The following is a 16,530-nucleotide window of genomic DNA, read 5'->3' on the forward strand; positions in this document are numbered from 1 at the left end:
AGCTGCTGAAGGTCAGCTGAGGCTGCCTGGAAAGCTAAGGAGCCCAGCATGGAACAATGGCAGGAGAATGGAGTTCCCTTCATTCCTTAATTCACATGCAAGTGAGGTGCCAATCAAGTGCTGACAAGCATGGAGAAACCAAAATCAAAAGTGGGTAGAGATACACTTTCAAAAGGAACAGTTTTCACACATTTCTCAGTGATGTTTTTAATGGTGGTTGTGTACATACCACTAATAACATGGAAAATGAAATAAAATAATGAGAAAAACACTAATTTTCTATCAGCTGAGATGATTCAATAAACTAATGAAATATATTACTACAATTTTTAGTGTGCTTTATTAAAAAAATCAACACTGATTAAACAAAGAAATCTGAATGCAAATTGATTTATTGAGCACTGCAAATAGGGAAGAGAAGGTGAGTTGAGATTAGAAACTGGGCATTGACAAGGATAGCTTGTCATTTCCAAATAAAAGAAAATTTTAAGGCTGCTTGATTTTGTCAAACTATCACCTAGAAAACAAGAGCAAAGCACTCTGAAATGATCAACAATGGAAGCAATGGAATCACTTCATCAAAGTGGCTGGTGAAAGAGATAATGAAAAAGCTTAAAACTGCATTTTTTTTAAATGACAGTTAATTTCCAACCAACGAGGTCAAATTGTTGACAACTATCTAAGGCAAAAAAAGTAAGCTGCAATTACTGTACATGTCTTTCTGAATGAATTTGGTACATGCATTCTGATTATGACTACTAATTCTACCACTGTATGAAACAGAATATAGAACACAGAAATATAGGGCTTTGTAAATAATGGTTTAATAACAGTAATTTATATATTGGCTTTATTTGATATTGTTGTTATTTTAAATACACAGAAAAGATAACGTAGGGCAGATACATTACTCTGAAAAATTGATTATCAATTCATAAAATAAATAATTGTTTCCTTTTGCCTCTAATGACTGAATGGTGGAATTGCTACTAGAGCTGTCTTTTCAACATCTATTTTTACTAGGATCACAGAAAGTTTAGAGAATTGGAAACTTGAGCTGTTACCATATAATGAGACTAAAAGCAGTGAAAGACACATTTTTAGTATAATTTTTTTCTCATTATTATAGTAAACTGTATACTGTTTATATAAGGTTAGACCGGATCAAGTTCCAAATTTTCTACCATAAAATGAACATGGTTTTTGAAAATAAATCTCTTAACTATGCATTCTTCAGGAGAAATTCAACACTTTAAGGTAAAATAAAATTATAAATTATGTTCTCAGTTTTCAAAATATTAAATCTCCACAATTATTTTTTGCTCTAAATTTGAAAGTAATTTATTTTCAGATATCTACTAGCAGCACATTTAATTTTAAACTACACTCGTAAACAATTTTAATTTATTAAATTTATTAATTTAATTAATTAAATTTTAATTTATTAATTTATTAGATACATTTTAGAATAGGTCCTGACTGGTACCTGTTTTTCAAACAATAATCACTATAAGTAATTGCATATTAAAACTACTGTCCACACAGTTTACATTTAAAATAAATTTTCTTAAAATTCATGACCTACAAAAAAAGGAATGTGAATTTGTATGAGAATGGTAGAAAAATGATCTCTACGCATTCAAACATGATGTTACAAATTAGGACTGTACCATAAGATATATGTGCGTGCGTGTGTGTGTGTGTGTGTGTGTGTGGATAGTTTTTCATCAGGAGTACAATATGTGACATTTTTTAGAAAGTTAAAGTTTACTGAAATCCAAAGGATTTAATATCTGATATGTATAATGTACTACTGAGACAAAAAATTAAACCATAATTTAAGAATTTCACAATTTAAAATTTTAATTTCTTATAAAGTTAATATTAAAATTTCGAATGCACATAAAACAATTTCACATATTATACCTATGTTGAAAAATACTGAAAGAATGAATATCTGTCAGCACTTTCAATTTTCTCCCCCTAAGAATATTGGGGAGAATAGGTTGAGAATATTATTCAGCTTTATGCAAATGCAAAAGGTTTAAAAATATTTTCATTTTTGTTGTTGTTTCTTCATCAATGCTACCTTTAAAAAATCCTTTTGAAATTAAGTAGAAGCATAATGGCCTTATTTATATATTAATCCAGCTTTGTCAAAAATTTATGGTACAATACATCGGTGTACTATGATATTTATTTTGAGGAATCCATACTATTAGGTCAGGAACCACTTTTTCTTTAGTTAGCTCCATCTATACGTCCCCATTACATACCCCCATCAAAGTTACTTCCAAAAAAGTAGCAAATATATGAAGTTGAGATAATTGCCAGTAATATTTTAAAACCTAGGCAAGGTATATTACATTAAATAGACTTCTCAGGGCTGGTGTTGCCTGACAGATATGTGATGTGCCAGTGGTTATATTATATTCCTCCTCCCATGCATGCACCTCCTGCAGAGATATCAGACTACAGAAGCTGACCCTTACTGAGACCATCTTGTCTCTCTGACAAAGCTCCTTTTTAACTTCTTACTTACTGGTTACTTCCTGTGATGGAGAAAAACTTTAGCTCAGCTTGTGATAATTTCACAGGCCCTGAGGACCCTGACCTTAATAGCCTCAAGGTCAGAAGTCAAGTCTTGTTCTGAAACATCTGTGTGCTTTATATTAAAGTGGAACAAAAGTGGAGAAATATCCACCAGTGTGTGACAAGAAGGACAGGCAAAATAGACTGACACACTGGTCATCTGTTACTCTGGCATCTTAAGTTCATTTTAAAAATTGTCTAAAATTCACTTGAATTCCAAATTTGATGTACAACAGATTTTTATACACTGTTGTAAAGTTAAAAAAAAAAAGGGAATGTCTGTTTTACAGAAATTTGATTAGTTTTGCAGGCTTTCGGATATATTTTAAGTTATTAGTCTAAGTGTCAATGAAATTTCATGCTTTTAGTAATTTAATGGCTTACCAAAAACAAACACAAACACAAACCCACAAACTACACATATGAAAGCCATATATACATAAAGATATACATATATATATATATGTATATATATATATATATACATATATATATATATGTATATCTTTATGTATATATGGTTAAGAGAACTATTTAAAAAACAACATTCACAGTTTAAAAAGTATGTCATATAATACATTAGCTTTCTGAAGATATCCATTATATATAAAATAAATTCAGCAGAGTTAAAAGTACTTGGAAATCATTTCTAAAACATGAAATCAATTTAAGAATTAAACGCTTTAACTTATTTCTTGATCTTAAGAGAGTATAGCATTTATACATTTACGTCAGCAACATTGTTTTCAGGTGTCACCACCAGTTTTATATCTAAATTATGTGGGTAAGCAATAGGTGTTGGGAATTTGAAGAGGCCATGGAAATGTATTTAATTTCCATGAAATGAGAAATGCATAGCAAAGTTTAGAAACATAAAGATTAGACAACCAATGTTGTGCCTGCCTTTAATGTCCACTTTAGGCTATTTAGATTTAAAATGATCAAATTTACTTTAATGAAATTAATCATTTTATTACAGCACTGGTATCTTCCTGTGACATAAGGGGTTATGGATAGGGAGGCACAAATTCTTCATCAGTGCACTGTTAGTACTGATTATACCTCATTCATCATTCATACTGGAACAAGGTATGGAACTTGCAATATTGCATATAATACAGAAAAAATTCAGAATTCTTGATAATTTTTTCTATCATGTACACTTATCTTAACTTCAACAATATTATTTTGAAATGCGCAGACTTTTTTTTTTAGCCAAGCAATGAGTTTCACTTAGAAGCAGATTAATGGAAGCTTTCTGATAGTGTTAATATTAATTATATAGATTCTGAAAGTGGTAACTTGTAGAGCTAAAAATCAGATAAAGATTATCAAAATATTCCCAAACATTCAAGAGGTATCTTTGAAATTTTTATCACTTTACAGATAATATATGCTTCAATGGTGTACACATAAAACAGAAAACATAAATATCACAAACTATGGAAACTGGGGCTATTATGTAGAAATTAAAAAGTAATATATAAATAAAGAATGGGCAAAAGCTTTCTGGTTAGCATTTAAAAGCTTTGCAAAAATAAAATAAATTCGTTTTAAACATCATGAAATTATCTATTCAAAACGCATGATTTTTATCCTTTATAAAATAATTTAATGATACCAACAAAAAGGGGATGGGGGGCGTAAACCTATAAGGAGTTGGGGAATTAGAAAGAGTTAAATGTGCACTTACCAGTTCAACAAAAGCAAGTCCTCCATAGCTGTGAGCAACAAAAAACACATTCTCAGCTGCAGATTGAGCTATGAAATGGTCCCACACATAGACTGCATGTTCTTCAGGAGAACCATTTTCCTATGAAGAAAACAAACATCACATATTACATACTGTATCTAATTATCATAGTAATCAAAAATTAAATTATATGCTTGCTTACGTAGCATAAGAAATAAGATAGTTATAGCTTATTCAAAATAATAACAATACAAAAGAACTACATTGAAAATTCAAATTAGATAATAAATTAGTATTAAAGTATTAGAAAATTACTGCTAAACAACTGCTATTATAATCTTCTTAATCAGAATATTTAAAATAACATATTTTTGAGGAGGAATTGCATTCTGGGTATATCTGAGATATTAAAATATATCTAGATACATTAGAATTGCATAGCAGAAAATTATAGTGGTCTTATGATAAAACAGTCTAACACTAAACATACTCAGATACATTTCTATATTTATATTGCACATACATCAAATTATTTGATTTATAAAATTTTAACTATCTCTGTAAGCTGAAAATAAACAGAAAATCAGCAACAAATATTTTCTATTTATATTATTTAAAAATATACCTTTTTTTCTAAAAGGATTTTCCATACAAATTTTATTTCTAAACTAGGAGAAATTTAGACATATAAACCCAGGGCCTTTGACATTTCTCTTGAATTGCTAAACCTTAATAAATGTATGTATGCATGCTGCTTTAATTCCAAACGTTCTATAATAACTTCAGTTTCTTGTGTTTATTTCTATGGCTGACAATTGTGGTAAAACTTGGATAAGGTGAAAAAGAAGAAAAAAACACACCAAAGAGCTAAATAATACTGATCAAAAAACAAACTGCCAAAAACTAGAATAGATCATGAAAATGTTTTGTACAAATATTTCTTGGAAGCTTTAACACCAAATGAATAATTGCCTGAGAATGTCAAGGTATTAGACAAAGACACAATTTATTCATATTTTCCATCTCTGAAATTTTATATTACCATATTAGGGTCCACATGAATGGTTACACTTGCCACCTAGAAGGTGGTGTTCCCTAATGTCTATCTTCCCCTTAAATTTCTCTCCAGAGCTCCAGATTCAAGGTCATATCCTTGCGGACATCCCACAGATACTTCAAACTCAACCAATTCAACACTGTGCTAAAAATTTCCTCTACAAACCTTTGCCATTGTCTTTGTTCCCTACCTCCAGCTAAAATCTGGGCATCATCTCTCCCTCGAACTCCACATACAATCAGTCATTAAAACGCTGTTAATTCTGTCCCCAATTGTCTCTTAAATCCATCCACATCTCGCCATTTTAATTTCTTCTAGGTTAGCTCAAGCTGCCATTATTTCACAAATGGATGACTGCAAGGGTCTCCAGCCCACTTTCCTTCCCTACTTCTAGAACTGTGCATTTAAATGCTCTCTCTAATTCTGTAGTGAGAACAACCTTTCAAAAATGCAAATATGATCATGTTGCCACATCACTCATTTCCTGCTTAAAGCCCTTTAAAGTTTCTTTATTGCCCTCAGGATCAAGTTCGAACTCAGTATGACATTAAGTCCTTTCATGATCTAGCTTCTGCCTTGAACTATACCTCTTACTACTGCCCTGCAAAATACGATGACCCAAAAGTCACCCTTTTCCCACCATGAGAGACCATAGAGAATGCTCTCTGTGTGAGAATTGCAAGGAACAACTTGCAGTAACCTAATGGTGCCATACTTTTCTTGTCTCTGGGCTATTTCCTTTGCTTGGAAAGTGACCCCTGTGCTGTGCCCTCACTTCAGCCACCACCTTCATTCACTTGCATAATTTCTACTTGTTTTCAGAACTCAAATGAGATATCACCTTCTATTGAAAGTCTTCCCTGTCACGCCAGGCCAGGTAATGTCCTACAACATCTCTGCATGCTCCCATTATCACACTGAATGGTTTCTATTGTAATTAAATGTTAGATTATCAAATTGTTGAGGCCGAGAGCAGTGTCTCCTTTAAATCTTAGGGTAATAAATAATGAAAACACAACATTTATTTTCAGGATGATTACTTACAACCTTGTAGCCATATAGTAAAATACAAATACACTTTCAAAGATAACTATTAGTAAGATAAATATAAAATCACCCACACTTCAAGTATATAAGGTAAATATAAGAATATAAGTGGAAGGAAATACTTATAGGCCTTTTTTGGTTTTAATAATTCAGCTTTCATTAGTTTAAAAAGTAGGAAAATGGGTATAAAAAGAGAGACCGAGTGGTAAAGACGAGAGACAGAGTTGTAATTGGGAAACACACTTCTAGTGACTGACAGTGTGTCATTTCTTGACTAGGGTGGTAGTTACACAAGTGCATTCTTTATAGTGACAGTTAAACTAATATATATTTAGCACTTTTCTGTACCTATATCTAGAGTGACCATAGAATCTATTGTACAAGCCTTTGAAAGTGAAGAAAAGTATTTTTAGTTATTGCACTGGAAGAAGAAGTCTAAATTGTGACTATCCAGAGAAAACCCAGACATCTGTCACCCTAGTTTTATTCACAATGAAAGAAATGTAAAAAACAGAACAGGAAGACAGATAGGAACAGAGTTTCTCCCTGCTGATAATTGGCAGAACTAACAATCTCAAATATCTGTGATGGTCCTAAATATTCTCCTATACATGGACAGAATATAAACATAGATTTAAATTACTCTGTACCCATTAGGCTCTGGAAGTGGAGGTGTAAGGATGAGATGAAGTCAGTCATGATCCTGATCTGAAATGTGTTTGCAGTTTCATGAGGGTGTTACATAAAGCTAGAAAGGGCAGTGGTGTGTGAGGAGCATTGCTTTATTTTTGACAGACTGTCTTGACACCAAGTCCGATGGGCTCATTATAAATCCATATGATCTCACCTTAGTGATGTCCTCTCCATTTTCTTCTCACAGTCACCACTTCTTCCTTTATACTGTTGAGATCCTATCTGTCCCATCCTTTCCATTTCCACCTCTTATAATAGATTCCCAAATAGTCTCATTTGTTCTAGTCTTTCCACTGACTGTATTGCCGGATCAATCTTCCTGAAGCCCAGCTCTGATCAATCGCTCTCCTGCCTGAAAGGTCATTTACTGAAATGGTTCCCATTGTCTATAAAATAAGGAGCACTCTTTGGCCAACATCTTCTCTAAGCCTATCTTACCAGCCTTCTTTCTCACTACTTCCAGGGACTTTATTTAGGCTCCAGGAAAATCTGGTTCACACATTAACAGTCTGAGAACTCTAGACAAAACTTGACCCTGGAATTCAGTCGGGATCTCATAGGTAATGCAGCTCAGATAATACAAAACCTAAAGGCAGAGAGTACTTCCAAGGCAGCATGTTCAATAATCCGCATATGAAGTGATGAAGACTACAAATACGACTCAGGGTGATTGCAGAGTGAATGGAAAGAAATGGATGGAATGAATCATTACAAAGGATGAATTAAAGAATTAGCAAAACATTGTGACTGATGAGGAAAACTGCCAACCAGGGACAAATGACCCATTAATGACTAAAGGAGAAGGAAGAACCAACAGTTCTTGCCACTGTTCACATACAAAGACTACTGTTTTCAGAGATTAGTATTATAGCTGAGTCTTTTCCTCCACACTCTACGGAAACACTATCTGTTAATAGTGGCTTGTCAGCATAGAAAAAAAAAACCTGAAGTATTTACACGTATGTGCCTCAACTATTTGAATATTTTCAGCCTGACTCTAAGGTCATCAAATTACCCTTTTGTTTTAGATTTTAAAACCAAATGTTCTAAAAAGTGAAACCCAATTGAAAAAAATATCTACAATACCCCACGTAGTGGGTCAGCTATAAGCCCAACTAAACAATTATGCAAGACTATTTGGGCCACATTTGACATCCATTGACCCAAAAAGATAAAGGGTGGAAATGACAGCCTGCCATCAGGGCAGCACCAGACATTCCTTTTTAGTGGGAGCCTTGCAGCAGTCCCTGTAGGAAACACAGTCTCCGGGAGTCATTGTCTTTGGCCGTGGGATGCTGGCTCAGGAGGGAGGGGACCAGACTCACCTTGGGCAGATGCACCAGTTATCCTGCCTTTAACATCTTACACTCCACAGAAACCAATACCTCTTGCAACAACTCCATAGGCATGGCTTCTAGGGTCCCTTGCTATAAGGGACATGCCCGATTACAAGTTACTAGCCTCAAGGAAGATCAAAGTTATAGTATTCAGAGTCTATTATCTCCTAATCCAGATGTAGTTAGCCAATTAGAAGTGATTTTCTACCATAGGCAATGCTGCCTAGCAACCACCCACTTAGGGTGGATGCCATGGTATGCTTCCCAGGACCCCTTTGAGTTATATGGCACTCATTTCCTGAGCTGTGCCAGTCTTGGCAGTTAATAGCTTTGACAGGCACTCTCTATGAATTGCTCTCAGCCCCAAAAAGCTATCTTGCCTAATGTTGCAATCCCACTTCTAAGGCAACTTACATCCAAAGACTGGTTGAGATGATGTGGACTTATAAAGGTCCTATCTCTTGCTCAAGGCAGGACATCTCTGAAGAGCCATCCCAGATCCAGATATCACCATAGATTTAGATGATGCCTTTATTGTAAGCATACTGCAATTCAACTTCTTCTTCCAAAAACAATATTTTTCTTCACTTCCCTACAGGTACTGATCCCAAAAGAACTCCCCTACAAACTTCCTGCATGCAACTTCACAATCTGTTACCTTGGGAACCCAGCTGAAGACACCATCTTATCAGGCTTCCAGGGACATAGAGCTAGAAAGTTAACTGAAGGTCAGAGTCTCATGAAGATGGGGAAAGGATTTTGTTATCCTTTGACTCACAGCATCTTACCAGAAATGTATGGCAAGTATTTATATCTATCTACATATATTTCTACTCTGCCTATGTTTAAAACTACTGCAGAATATTACAGTCTCAAGTTTACCTGTCAGCTCTACTACTAGCCATGGTAGCTTAAATTGAATCCTGTATTACTTCAATGGTTCTTCTCTATCTTGCTATTTCTTTAATGTGCCATGCCACTTCTTCCTTCCTTCTAGAATATAAGCAATTTGAAGGTAGATATTCTTTCTGATTCAAACTATGAATGCAAGACATGCTATAGGCATTTAAAAACGACTAGCCATGCTAGGGCTATTGGCAAACATACTGTTAACAAAATATGAAGTGTGTTTAAAAAACCAAGACAAAGAAGTATATGAGCTCCATTTCAGGAATCTAGCTTCTGATAATCTGGAATGTGGCAAATGATCAATGCTCATTATTGTTCATCACTATCTCACTTATAAAGGCAAACATCTGGATAAAGCTTAAATGTCCAAGAAGGCAGAAACAAATATTTAAGTAAATTATAGCTTATCTGTCTAAGGAAATATTATGTAGCTATTCAATGAGTTTATAAAGTAATACATGCAGTTCATCTAATTGTACATGTGGTACAATTTTCACTTGTAAAAATGCTTGAAAGAGACTAGAAGGAATAAAGTAAAAATGTTGTAAGTAGCTGAGCTGACCATGGATGGTGGGATTATGAATATTTTCTATTTTTAGCTTCTTTACATTTTTTTTGAACTCTCCAAAATTTCTACAATGTGTATGCTCTTTATAATAAGGAAACAACAAAAATATCAGAAATCCTACTGAATGATTACTGCTGGCTTCTTAGGGACAATCAGCGTCTGAGCTGGATCTTTCCACCTTCATATCTAACACATTCTAGTATCTGGTCGCAACCCACGGCATATTTACAAGCAGAAAATCAAAAGGGTTGTTTCAAATAGGTTTAAGAATAAGTTGAAAGTTTTATAATAACTGAAGAAACAGAAAAACCAAAGTGATGAGAAGAGCACAGACAGTGCACTGGTTTGGGACGGCAGCGACTGAGCATCGTGAGAGCAGGACTGCAGTTACAGCGTGGTAACTGTAGGAGCAACAGTGACCCTGACTCATCCAGGCAAACTTAATGATGCTACATGAATTCCATTTTCTGAAGGACTGGTGACATTCAATTAAATAATTTTATTCAAAATATTATTTAAAAAAAATAGGTGATAAAGGAGATAAACCTTAGCTATAAAAAATTTAGCTTTCGTTATATGACTATGTCCCAAAGCTTTCACAAAATGATGGCTTTTTAGTAGCCAGTGTTTAAGAGAGCCAGATCCCCAGCATTTTAAGCTGTAGCAAATTCTGCCAAATATTTACTCCCTCCTACAATAGTTAAGTATAAAAATGTAGCACGGGAATTAATACACCTGAAATAGTTTTTAATATATATTTCTGACATATTACTAAAATCCCAGTTTTATAAGTGAGGTGACACTGTTCCAAGGCAAGTTTGTGTCATTCCAATGCGCAGACTACACTGTGTCCACAATCATTATATATTTATAAACCATAATCCAGAGGGTATATATTACTGTCAGTGTATTTTGAGACTACACAGATTTCAATAGGAAAGACTTTCTAATATGCCTCAATTACAAAAATGCAAACATACTAAATCTACTCTACAGGTTTTTCCATGAATTTCACATTAGAATGCATTTTGTATTGAGTAACTTCAAGCTGGATGATTTTATAATATGCAAACGCACAGAGTGCATGAAAAGAAGTGAATCCATTAATTAGAGATTGCTGGTGGTAGAATGCATAGGATATTTACACTGTGGAATTCAGCTATATTCAGAGGACAGGTTGAATTTCCTGATGTACTCTTGCCATCATTAATCGTTAAATGCCAAATAGAAGTGATGCAGTAACCAAAGCCTTATCAACTATGCCAGATTCTACTACCTAGGCATTGCAAGGTCTGCATTTATGATGGACTACCTGAGCTGATAACACATGGAATTATCTAAACAACATTTGCATATTTGTGTAATTATTTTCTAAGGTTAATTAGCTCCTGTAAAGCATTTCGCCCTTTGAGACTGCTTACAGTGACAGGTTCACATATTTTCTGAATCATTGCCAAATTTGACAGATTTTTTTTTTCCTTTGGCTAACCTGTTGCTACAAAGTTATAAAATAAGTGTGCTTATGATATACACTTTAAACTTATAATTGATTTTAGGAAAAGTGAAATGAAAATTTAATAAATTTAAAGGTTTTTAAAATGACCAATTTTAAAATCAAAACTTAAAAATTATTTTATTTTACTTCATATTAATCTTTCTGTGATGATATTGGTAAGCACATTTATTTTAAAAATTTCCTTATGAATAACAAAATCTACTTTTTTGACTTTAACACATACCTATGCCACTAATTTTAGTTGTGTTACGTATCACACACACACACACACACACACACACACGCACGCACATTCAGTCCATTCCACACCACCTCCCTTAGTACTACCACTGATTTGCTCCTTACACTGAAGATATCTACTGGAGAAAGAACACTAATATAAAATCTATACCTTTTTATGAAAAAATTTACAAATCAAAGTTATTTCTTTTAAAAAACAGACTTTTCATTAGGTAAAATATAGCCCAATAAAATCCAAATGGGAGGCAAATATCCAAATCACATGGATTTATGAGGATGCAAAAATGTAAGTTACCATCTTGCACCCAACCAATCCACAGGTATAAGATGAAAGAAAATTTTTATTTTTAGGAATTGGCCAGCAGGGTACCCTTCCAAAAGAAATGAAACACAAATACCATTTGGCCCTAATCCAGAAAGTCACACATAGGGAAATTTATGCTTTAGCTTTAAACTTTTAGATTACTCTATTACTTAACTCCTTTGTACATGAACAAAGTATAAACTGTACATTAGTAGAGAGCAAAACATAACTGTTTATAAGAATAATTATGTATAAAATATATTTTATAATGTCACATGGGATGAAATATTGTTTTAATCCAGTTAAATGAATTGGATTAAAAAAACATTATCTTCATTTTGGCATATTTAAATGTGTTATCTTTTTAAAAGTGTATGCATTTGTGTTTAATGATGATTAAAGGACCAGGAGTATATATGAATGCACAAGAACTGATGCCATAACATGTGTGTAATGAAAAAAACCTTCCAAAATAAAGAACAATTACTTAGTCTCTAAATATTAAATTGAACCATATGAAGTTACTACTATTAGACATTTTTGACCTTAAAAATGTCAATTTTGTACTGTTCAACCTTAAACAATGAAATCAGACAACATAATATATAAACGAGATATCTTGAAACTGTAATTTTTTTCCTACCTTTTAGATGTCAAATATTATTGACAGCCATCAATCTTGAAGACAGATTTAAGGCTACATTACTTGTCCATATGGCTATATTAATAAATTATAAATGGCTATGAACAGAACACATTCATAATGAATATAACTAATAGAGGGCCAGTATTCAGATCCAGATTAAACATAATTGAATTTCAGATATTTCAAGGTTCCCAACTCCCCATTATCTGTTCTTCCTCCAGTCTTTCTCATCTTTTTAAAAAAATCTTTATTAAATTTATTGGGGTGACAATTGTTAGCAAAGTTACGTAGGTTTCAAGTATACGATTCTGTAATACATCATCTATATATCACATTGTGTGTTCACCACCCAGAGTCCATATTCCTTCCATCACCATATATTTGACCCCCTTTACCCTCTTCTACCATCACCCTCCCCCCTTACTGTCTGGTAACCACTAAACTATTGTCTGTGTCTATCATTCTTTCTCATCTTGTTAAGTGGTACCTCCACCCATTCAGTTGTTCAAGACAAACATCTGGAAGTCATCCTTGACATCTTCTTCTTCCTCTATCTCTTACATTTATCTCACTTAATTATCCTCCAAAATATTTCTAGAATCCGGAAGCTTCTCTCATTTTCCACTCTTACTATCCCAGACTAAACGATCCCCTTATCCTGCCTAGGACACTAACCACTTGAACTGTCTACATGCTTTCTGTAATTTAATCTTTGAAATGACTTCATGACATAGATATGCTAAATATTCCAATTTATAGAGATTAATTAATTTGCTCAAGGTCATATACAGCTTGCCAGATTGCAAGCTAGTCTGTCTGACTCTAGCATCTGAATTTCTATGCTATACTATCTACTGTTTTAAGTCTTATGTGTTAAAGTGCTGTTAACAAATGGCTGTGATATTGGGCTGACATAACATTGTCTTTTTATCTATTTGAATACAAAGTTTAAACAACAATTAACTAACAAGAAGTAGTAAAAAAAAATGGATAAGCAAATAATTATGGCCCATTATTTACAGAAGTGGTGCCAAATGCTTTGTTGATTGGGCCATAATTGCCACAAAATAGGTATAACCTGGAATGGGAGGCAGATAGCGATGATAGGATTCTTAGATTCCAAAACTATGCTCTTGCACATTTCCAACGAAGTAAACACTGATGATCCCATTCACTTTAATAGAATTTAGGCTTTCTTATCTTAGTGCAATCTACAATGCAATCATAATAATGCTTCTGTAACACATAGTGAGGCAGACACAGAGCAAATACTTTATATTAACTCATTTAATCTTGACAACAACCCTATGAATTAAGTACTACTATTATCCCCGTAATTAGATGAACAGGCAAGGAATGATCAAGAAACTTACTCAAGAAAATTGCTAGTATATGGCAGAGCCAGAATTCAAACTTAGGAAGTCTGATTCCACATCTGTAATCTTAATTACTTTATACTTGTCTTGCCTTGTTAAAATACTTTTAAAGATCCTGCCCTGTACGTAAGCATAACCTAGGTTGCTGATCTTTGTAGCAATGAACCAAACAGCTAAGTGTCTTTATGAAAAAGGGACAAAAGTGTTGCTTTTGTAGATAGCAGGTTCACATGAAAAAAGACTTTCTTTGTGAAAGGAAGCAGTTTGTTTCCTGAAAGTTAAACATGTCATTTAAAAAAAATTATTTAGGAATATATACAATAATGATTGTAGTCTTACTGTACCCCAAATCCTCACCCCCACAAGATTAGAGTACTCATTTCCCCATCTGCTATGAGGGCTTGCAAGCAAAGGATCCCCCGACACCCTCTCTCCTGTTACTGATTTCAGGGGCAGGGGAAGAGAACCACCATGCCCATGATTATGCTTCCTTCTTGGAAGGTAACAGCTTCCAGTGACTAGTTAGTGCTGGGGAAAAAGTGCCTGGCTCCCTTGCCCCAATTGGGAAGAACTCTATAGGACTAGCTCTGCTCCCTGTGAGGTCCAATGGTGATTCCTTCGCTTCCTTACAGATGTTTATCCTGAGAATAGTCCCCAGTAAATCTCCTACATGCTAGTCTCTCCTTCAGTCTGCTTCCCAGGGAATCTGACCTATGACAGCTTGTCCCAGTGAGTGGTCTGAAAACGATGACTCTAAAGTAGAAATTTTGGAGCTGGATTATCTACCCAGAAGCTGGCAGGCAATAAGACCTCAATGTCAGTAGTAATAGGTGGAGCACAGATAAACCCTTGCACGCAATAGCACTGTAAATGTTAAACGCTTCCACCAGTGATGGAAATGGAAGTATACACTGGTAGAAAGGAATACACTAGCAGCTACATGTATTGGCACTGAAAGGCATATCATTATACGGATTATGGAATTAGATGGCTATTTCCAAAGACAAAAGATGCTTTGGAGAAAGACAACTTAAGGCCGAGAGTGATTAATCAGCACAAGACTAAGTGTGAAAGCCAGAGAGCTTCCTTAGTAATATATGAAGAGGCTCTCATCTACTGCAGCAGGAGGACAAAAGAACATAAGGACCAAGCCCAGGGCTTTAAAAGAAGTTCCAGAGAAAGACAGATTCCTAGCTCTGGCACTCCTGCAATGTGGGGCTAGGGATCTGATTCAGAAGGAGTAGGAAGCTGATACATAGGGTGGGGGCATCTGGGTCGCTTAAGTCCCCAGATTCCCCTGAACTTTCAGGGCCTGCAGAGCAGCCCATGGCTCCCAGTTAAAAGCCAGGGCTCTTCCCAAACTAGAAGATGGTGCAGAAGCCACTGCCTTCACTAGATATGTGTTTCCTCCACCCCCACACTCTCACCTCCACTTTGGGCTCTAGCCCAATAACTAGGATTAAGGCACAATGTAACCCAGCCTGGGAAGTGCTGGGCCTCCTAACGGAGCAAAAGGACAATACTGAAGAAGTTGCAGGGCTTGGTCAATATTCACAGGCAGGGGCAAGGGGAGTTCATATGGGACTGAATTCTGAAGGTGTTGGACCAAGGGGGGTAGAACATTAAGTTGGATAGAGAGTTTATTGATATTACGTTGGTGCAAAAGTAATTGCAGTTTTTGTATTAACCTTTTAAATGGCAATTACTTTTGCACCAACCTAATATATAAGTATTCTCTTAGGATACAGGATTTAACACTTGTCTAAATTTTCTGTTGCAACATATCACCACAAACTCAGAGGCCTCAAAAACACAAGTTTATTATCTTATAGTTCTAGATATTAGAAATCTGACTTGGGTCTCACTGGGCTAAAATCCAAGTGTCCTTTCTGGAGGCTCTAAGGGAAATTCCATTTCCTTGCCTTTTCAATCTTTTAGAGGTTGCACCCTTGGCTTTCAGCCCCCTTTCTCCATGTCAAACCCAGCAGCCTTGCATTTTTCTGACCATTCTTCCATAGGCAAATTTCCCTCTGACTCTCAGGTCTGCCTCCCTCTTCCACTTGTAAGAACCCTTGTGATTACACTGGGCCCACCTTATTTTAAGGTCCTTAATCTTAATCACGTCTACAAAATTCTTTTGCTATGTAAAAAAACACGCTCCCGTGGGCATCTTTGGAGGACATTGTTCTGCCTACCACAACATCCCCACAAGGACTCTCAGAGATGGTGCAACGCACTCTTAGAAGCTTGAAGAAAGTAATGATTTCTACTAAGTGAAGATCTCTGTATCACATGTTATCACTCACCAGGGAGCATGCACAGAAGAGGCAACCAACAACCAAGAAGACAGGAAGATTCAGCCAGCCAGTTTAGTCTGTCAGACTCTTACTGCTCGCAAAATTAGTACATGAATGGAGAAACCAAGCGGCCAGGAAAGAGGTGATGCATAGGTCCTCAAGCATGCATGCATTTCGCTTAGCAAAGGTGATCTAACTACTGCCATTTAATGAATACTTCAATAGAACAGTGCAGTGAGAAGCAAAAGAAACACC

General features: G+C 35.0%; 1 protein-coding gene across 6 annotated transcripts in view; it reads right to left on the reverse strand.

The window, feature by feature from the left end:
• The window catches only part of ARB2A (ARB2 cotranscriptional regulator A), a 400,181-nt gene that overhangs the window by 176,594 nt on the left and 207,057 nt on the right, over window positions 1–16,530 (reverse strand). For all 6 annotated transcript variants that reach the window (XM_019711772.3, XM_088796628.1, XM_088796625.1 and 3 more), the window contains one exon: window positions 4,286–4,405. In XM_019711772.3, coding sequence (XP_019567331.1) covers window positions 4,286–4,405 — 120 coding nt within the window. The remainder of the gene's footprint in view (window positions 1–4,285; window positions 4,406–16,530) is intronic.

Source organism: Rhinolophus sinicus, chromosome 3 (genome assembly GCF_057876585.1).
Source record: "Rhinolophus sinicus isolate RSI-liver-muscle chromosome 3, RSI-T2T, whole genome shotgun sequence".
In the NCBI taxonomy this organism is placed as follows: domain Eukaryota; kingdom Metazoa; phylum Chordata; class Mammalia; order Chiroptera; family Rhinolophidae; genus Rhinolophus; species Rhinolophus sinicus.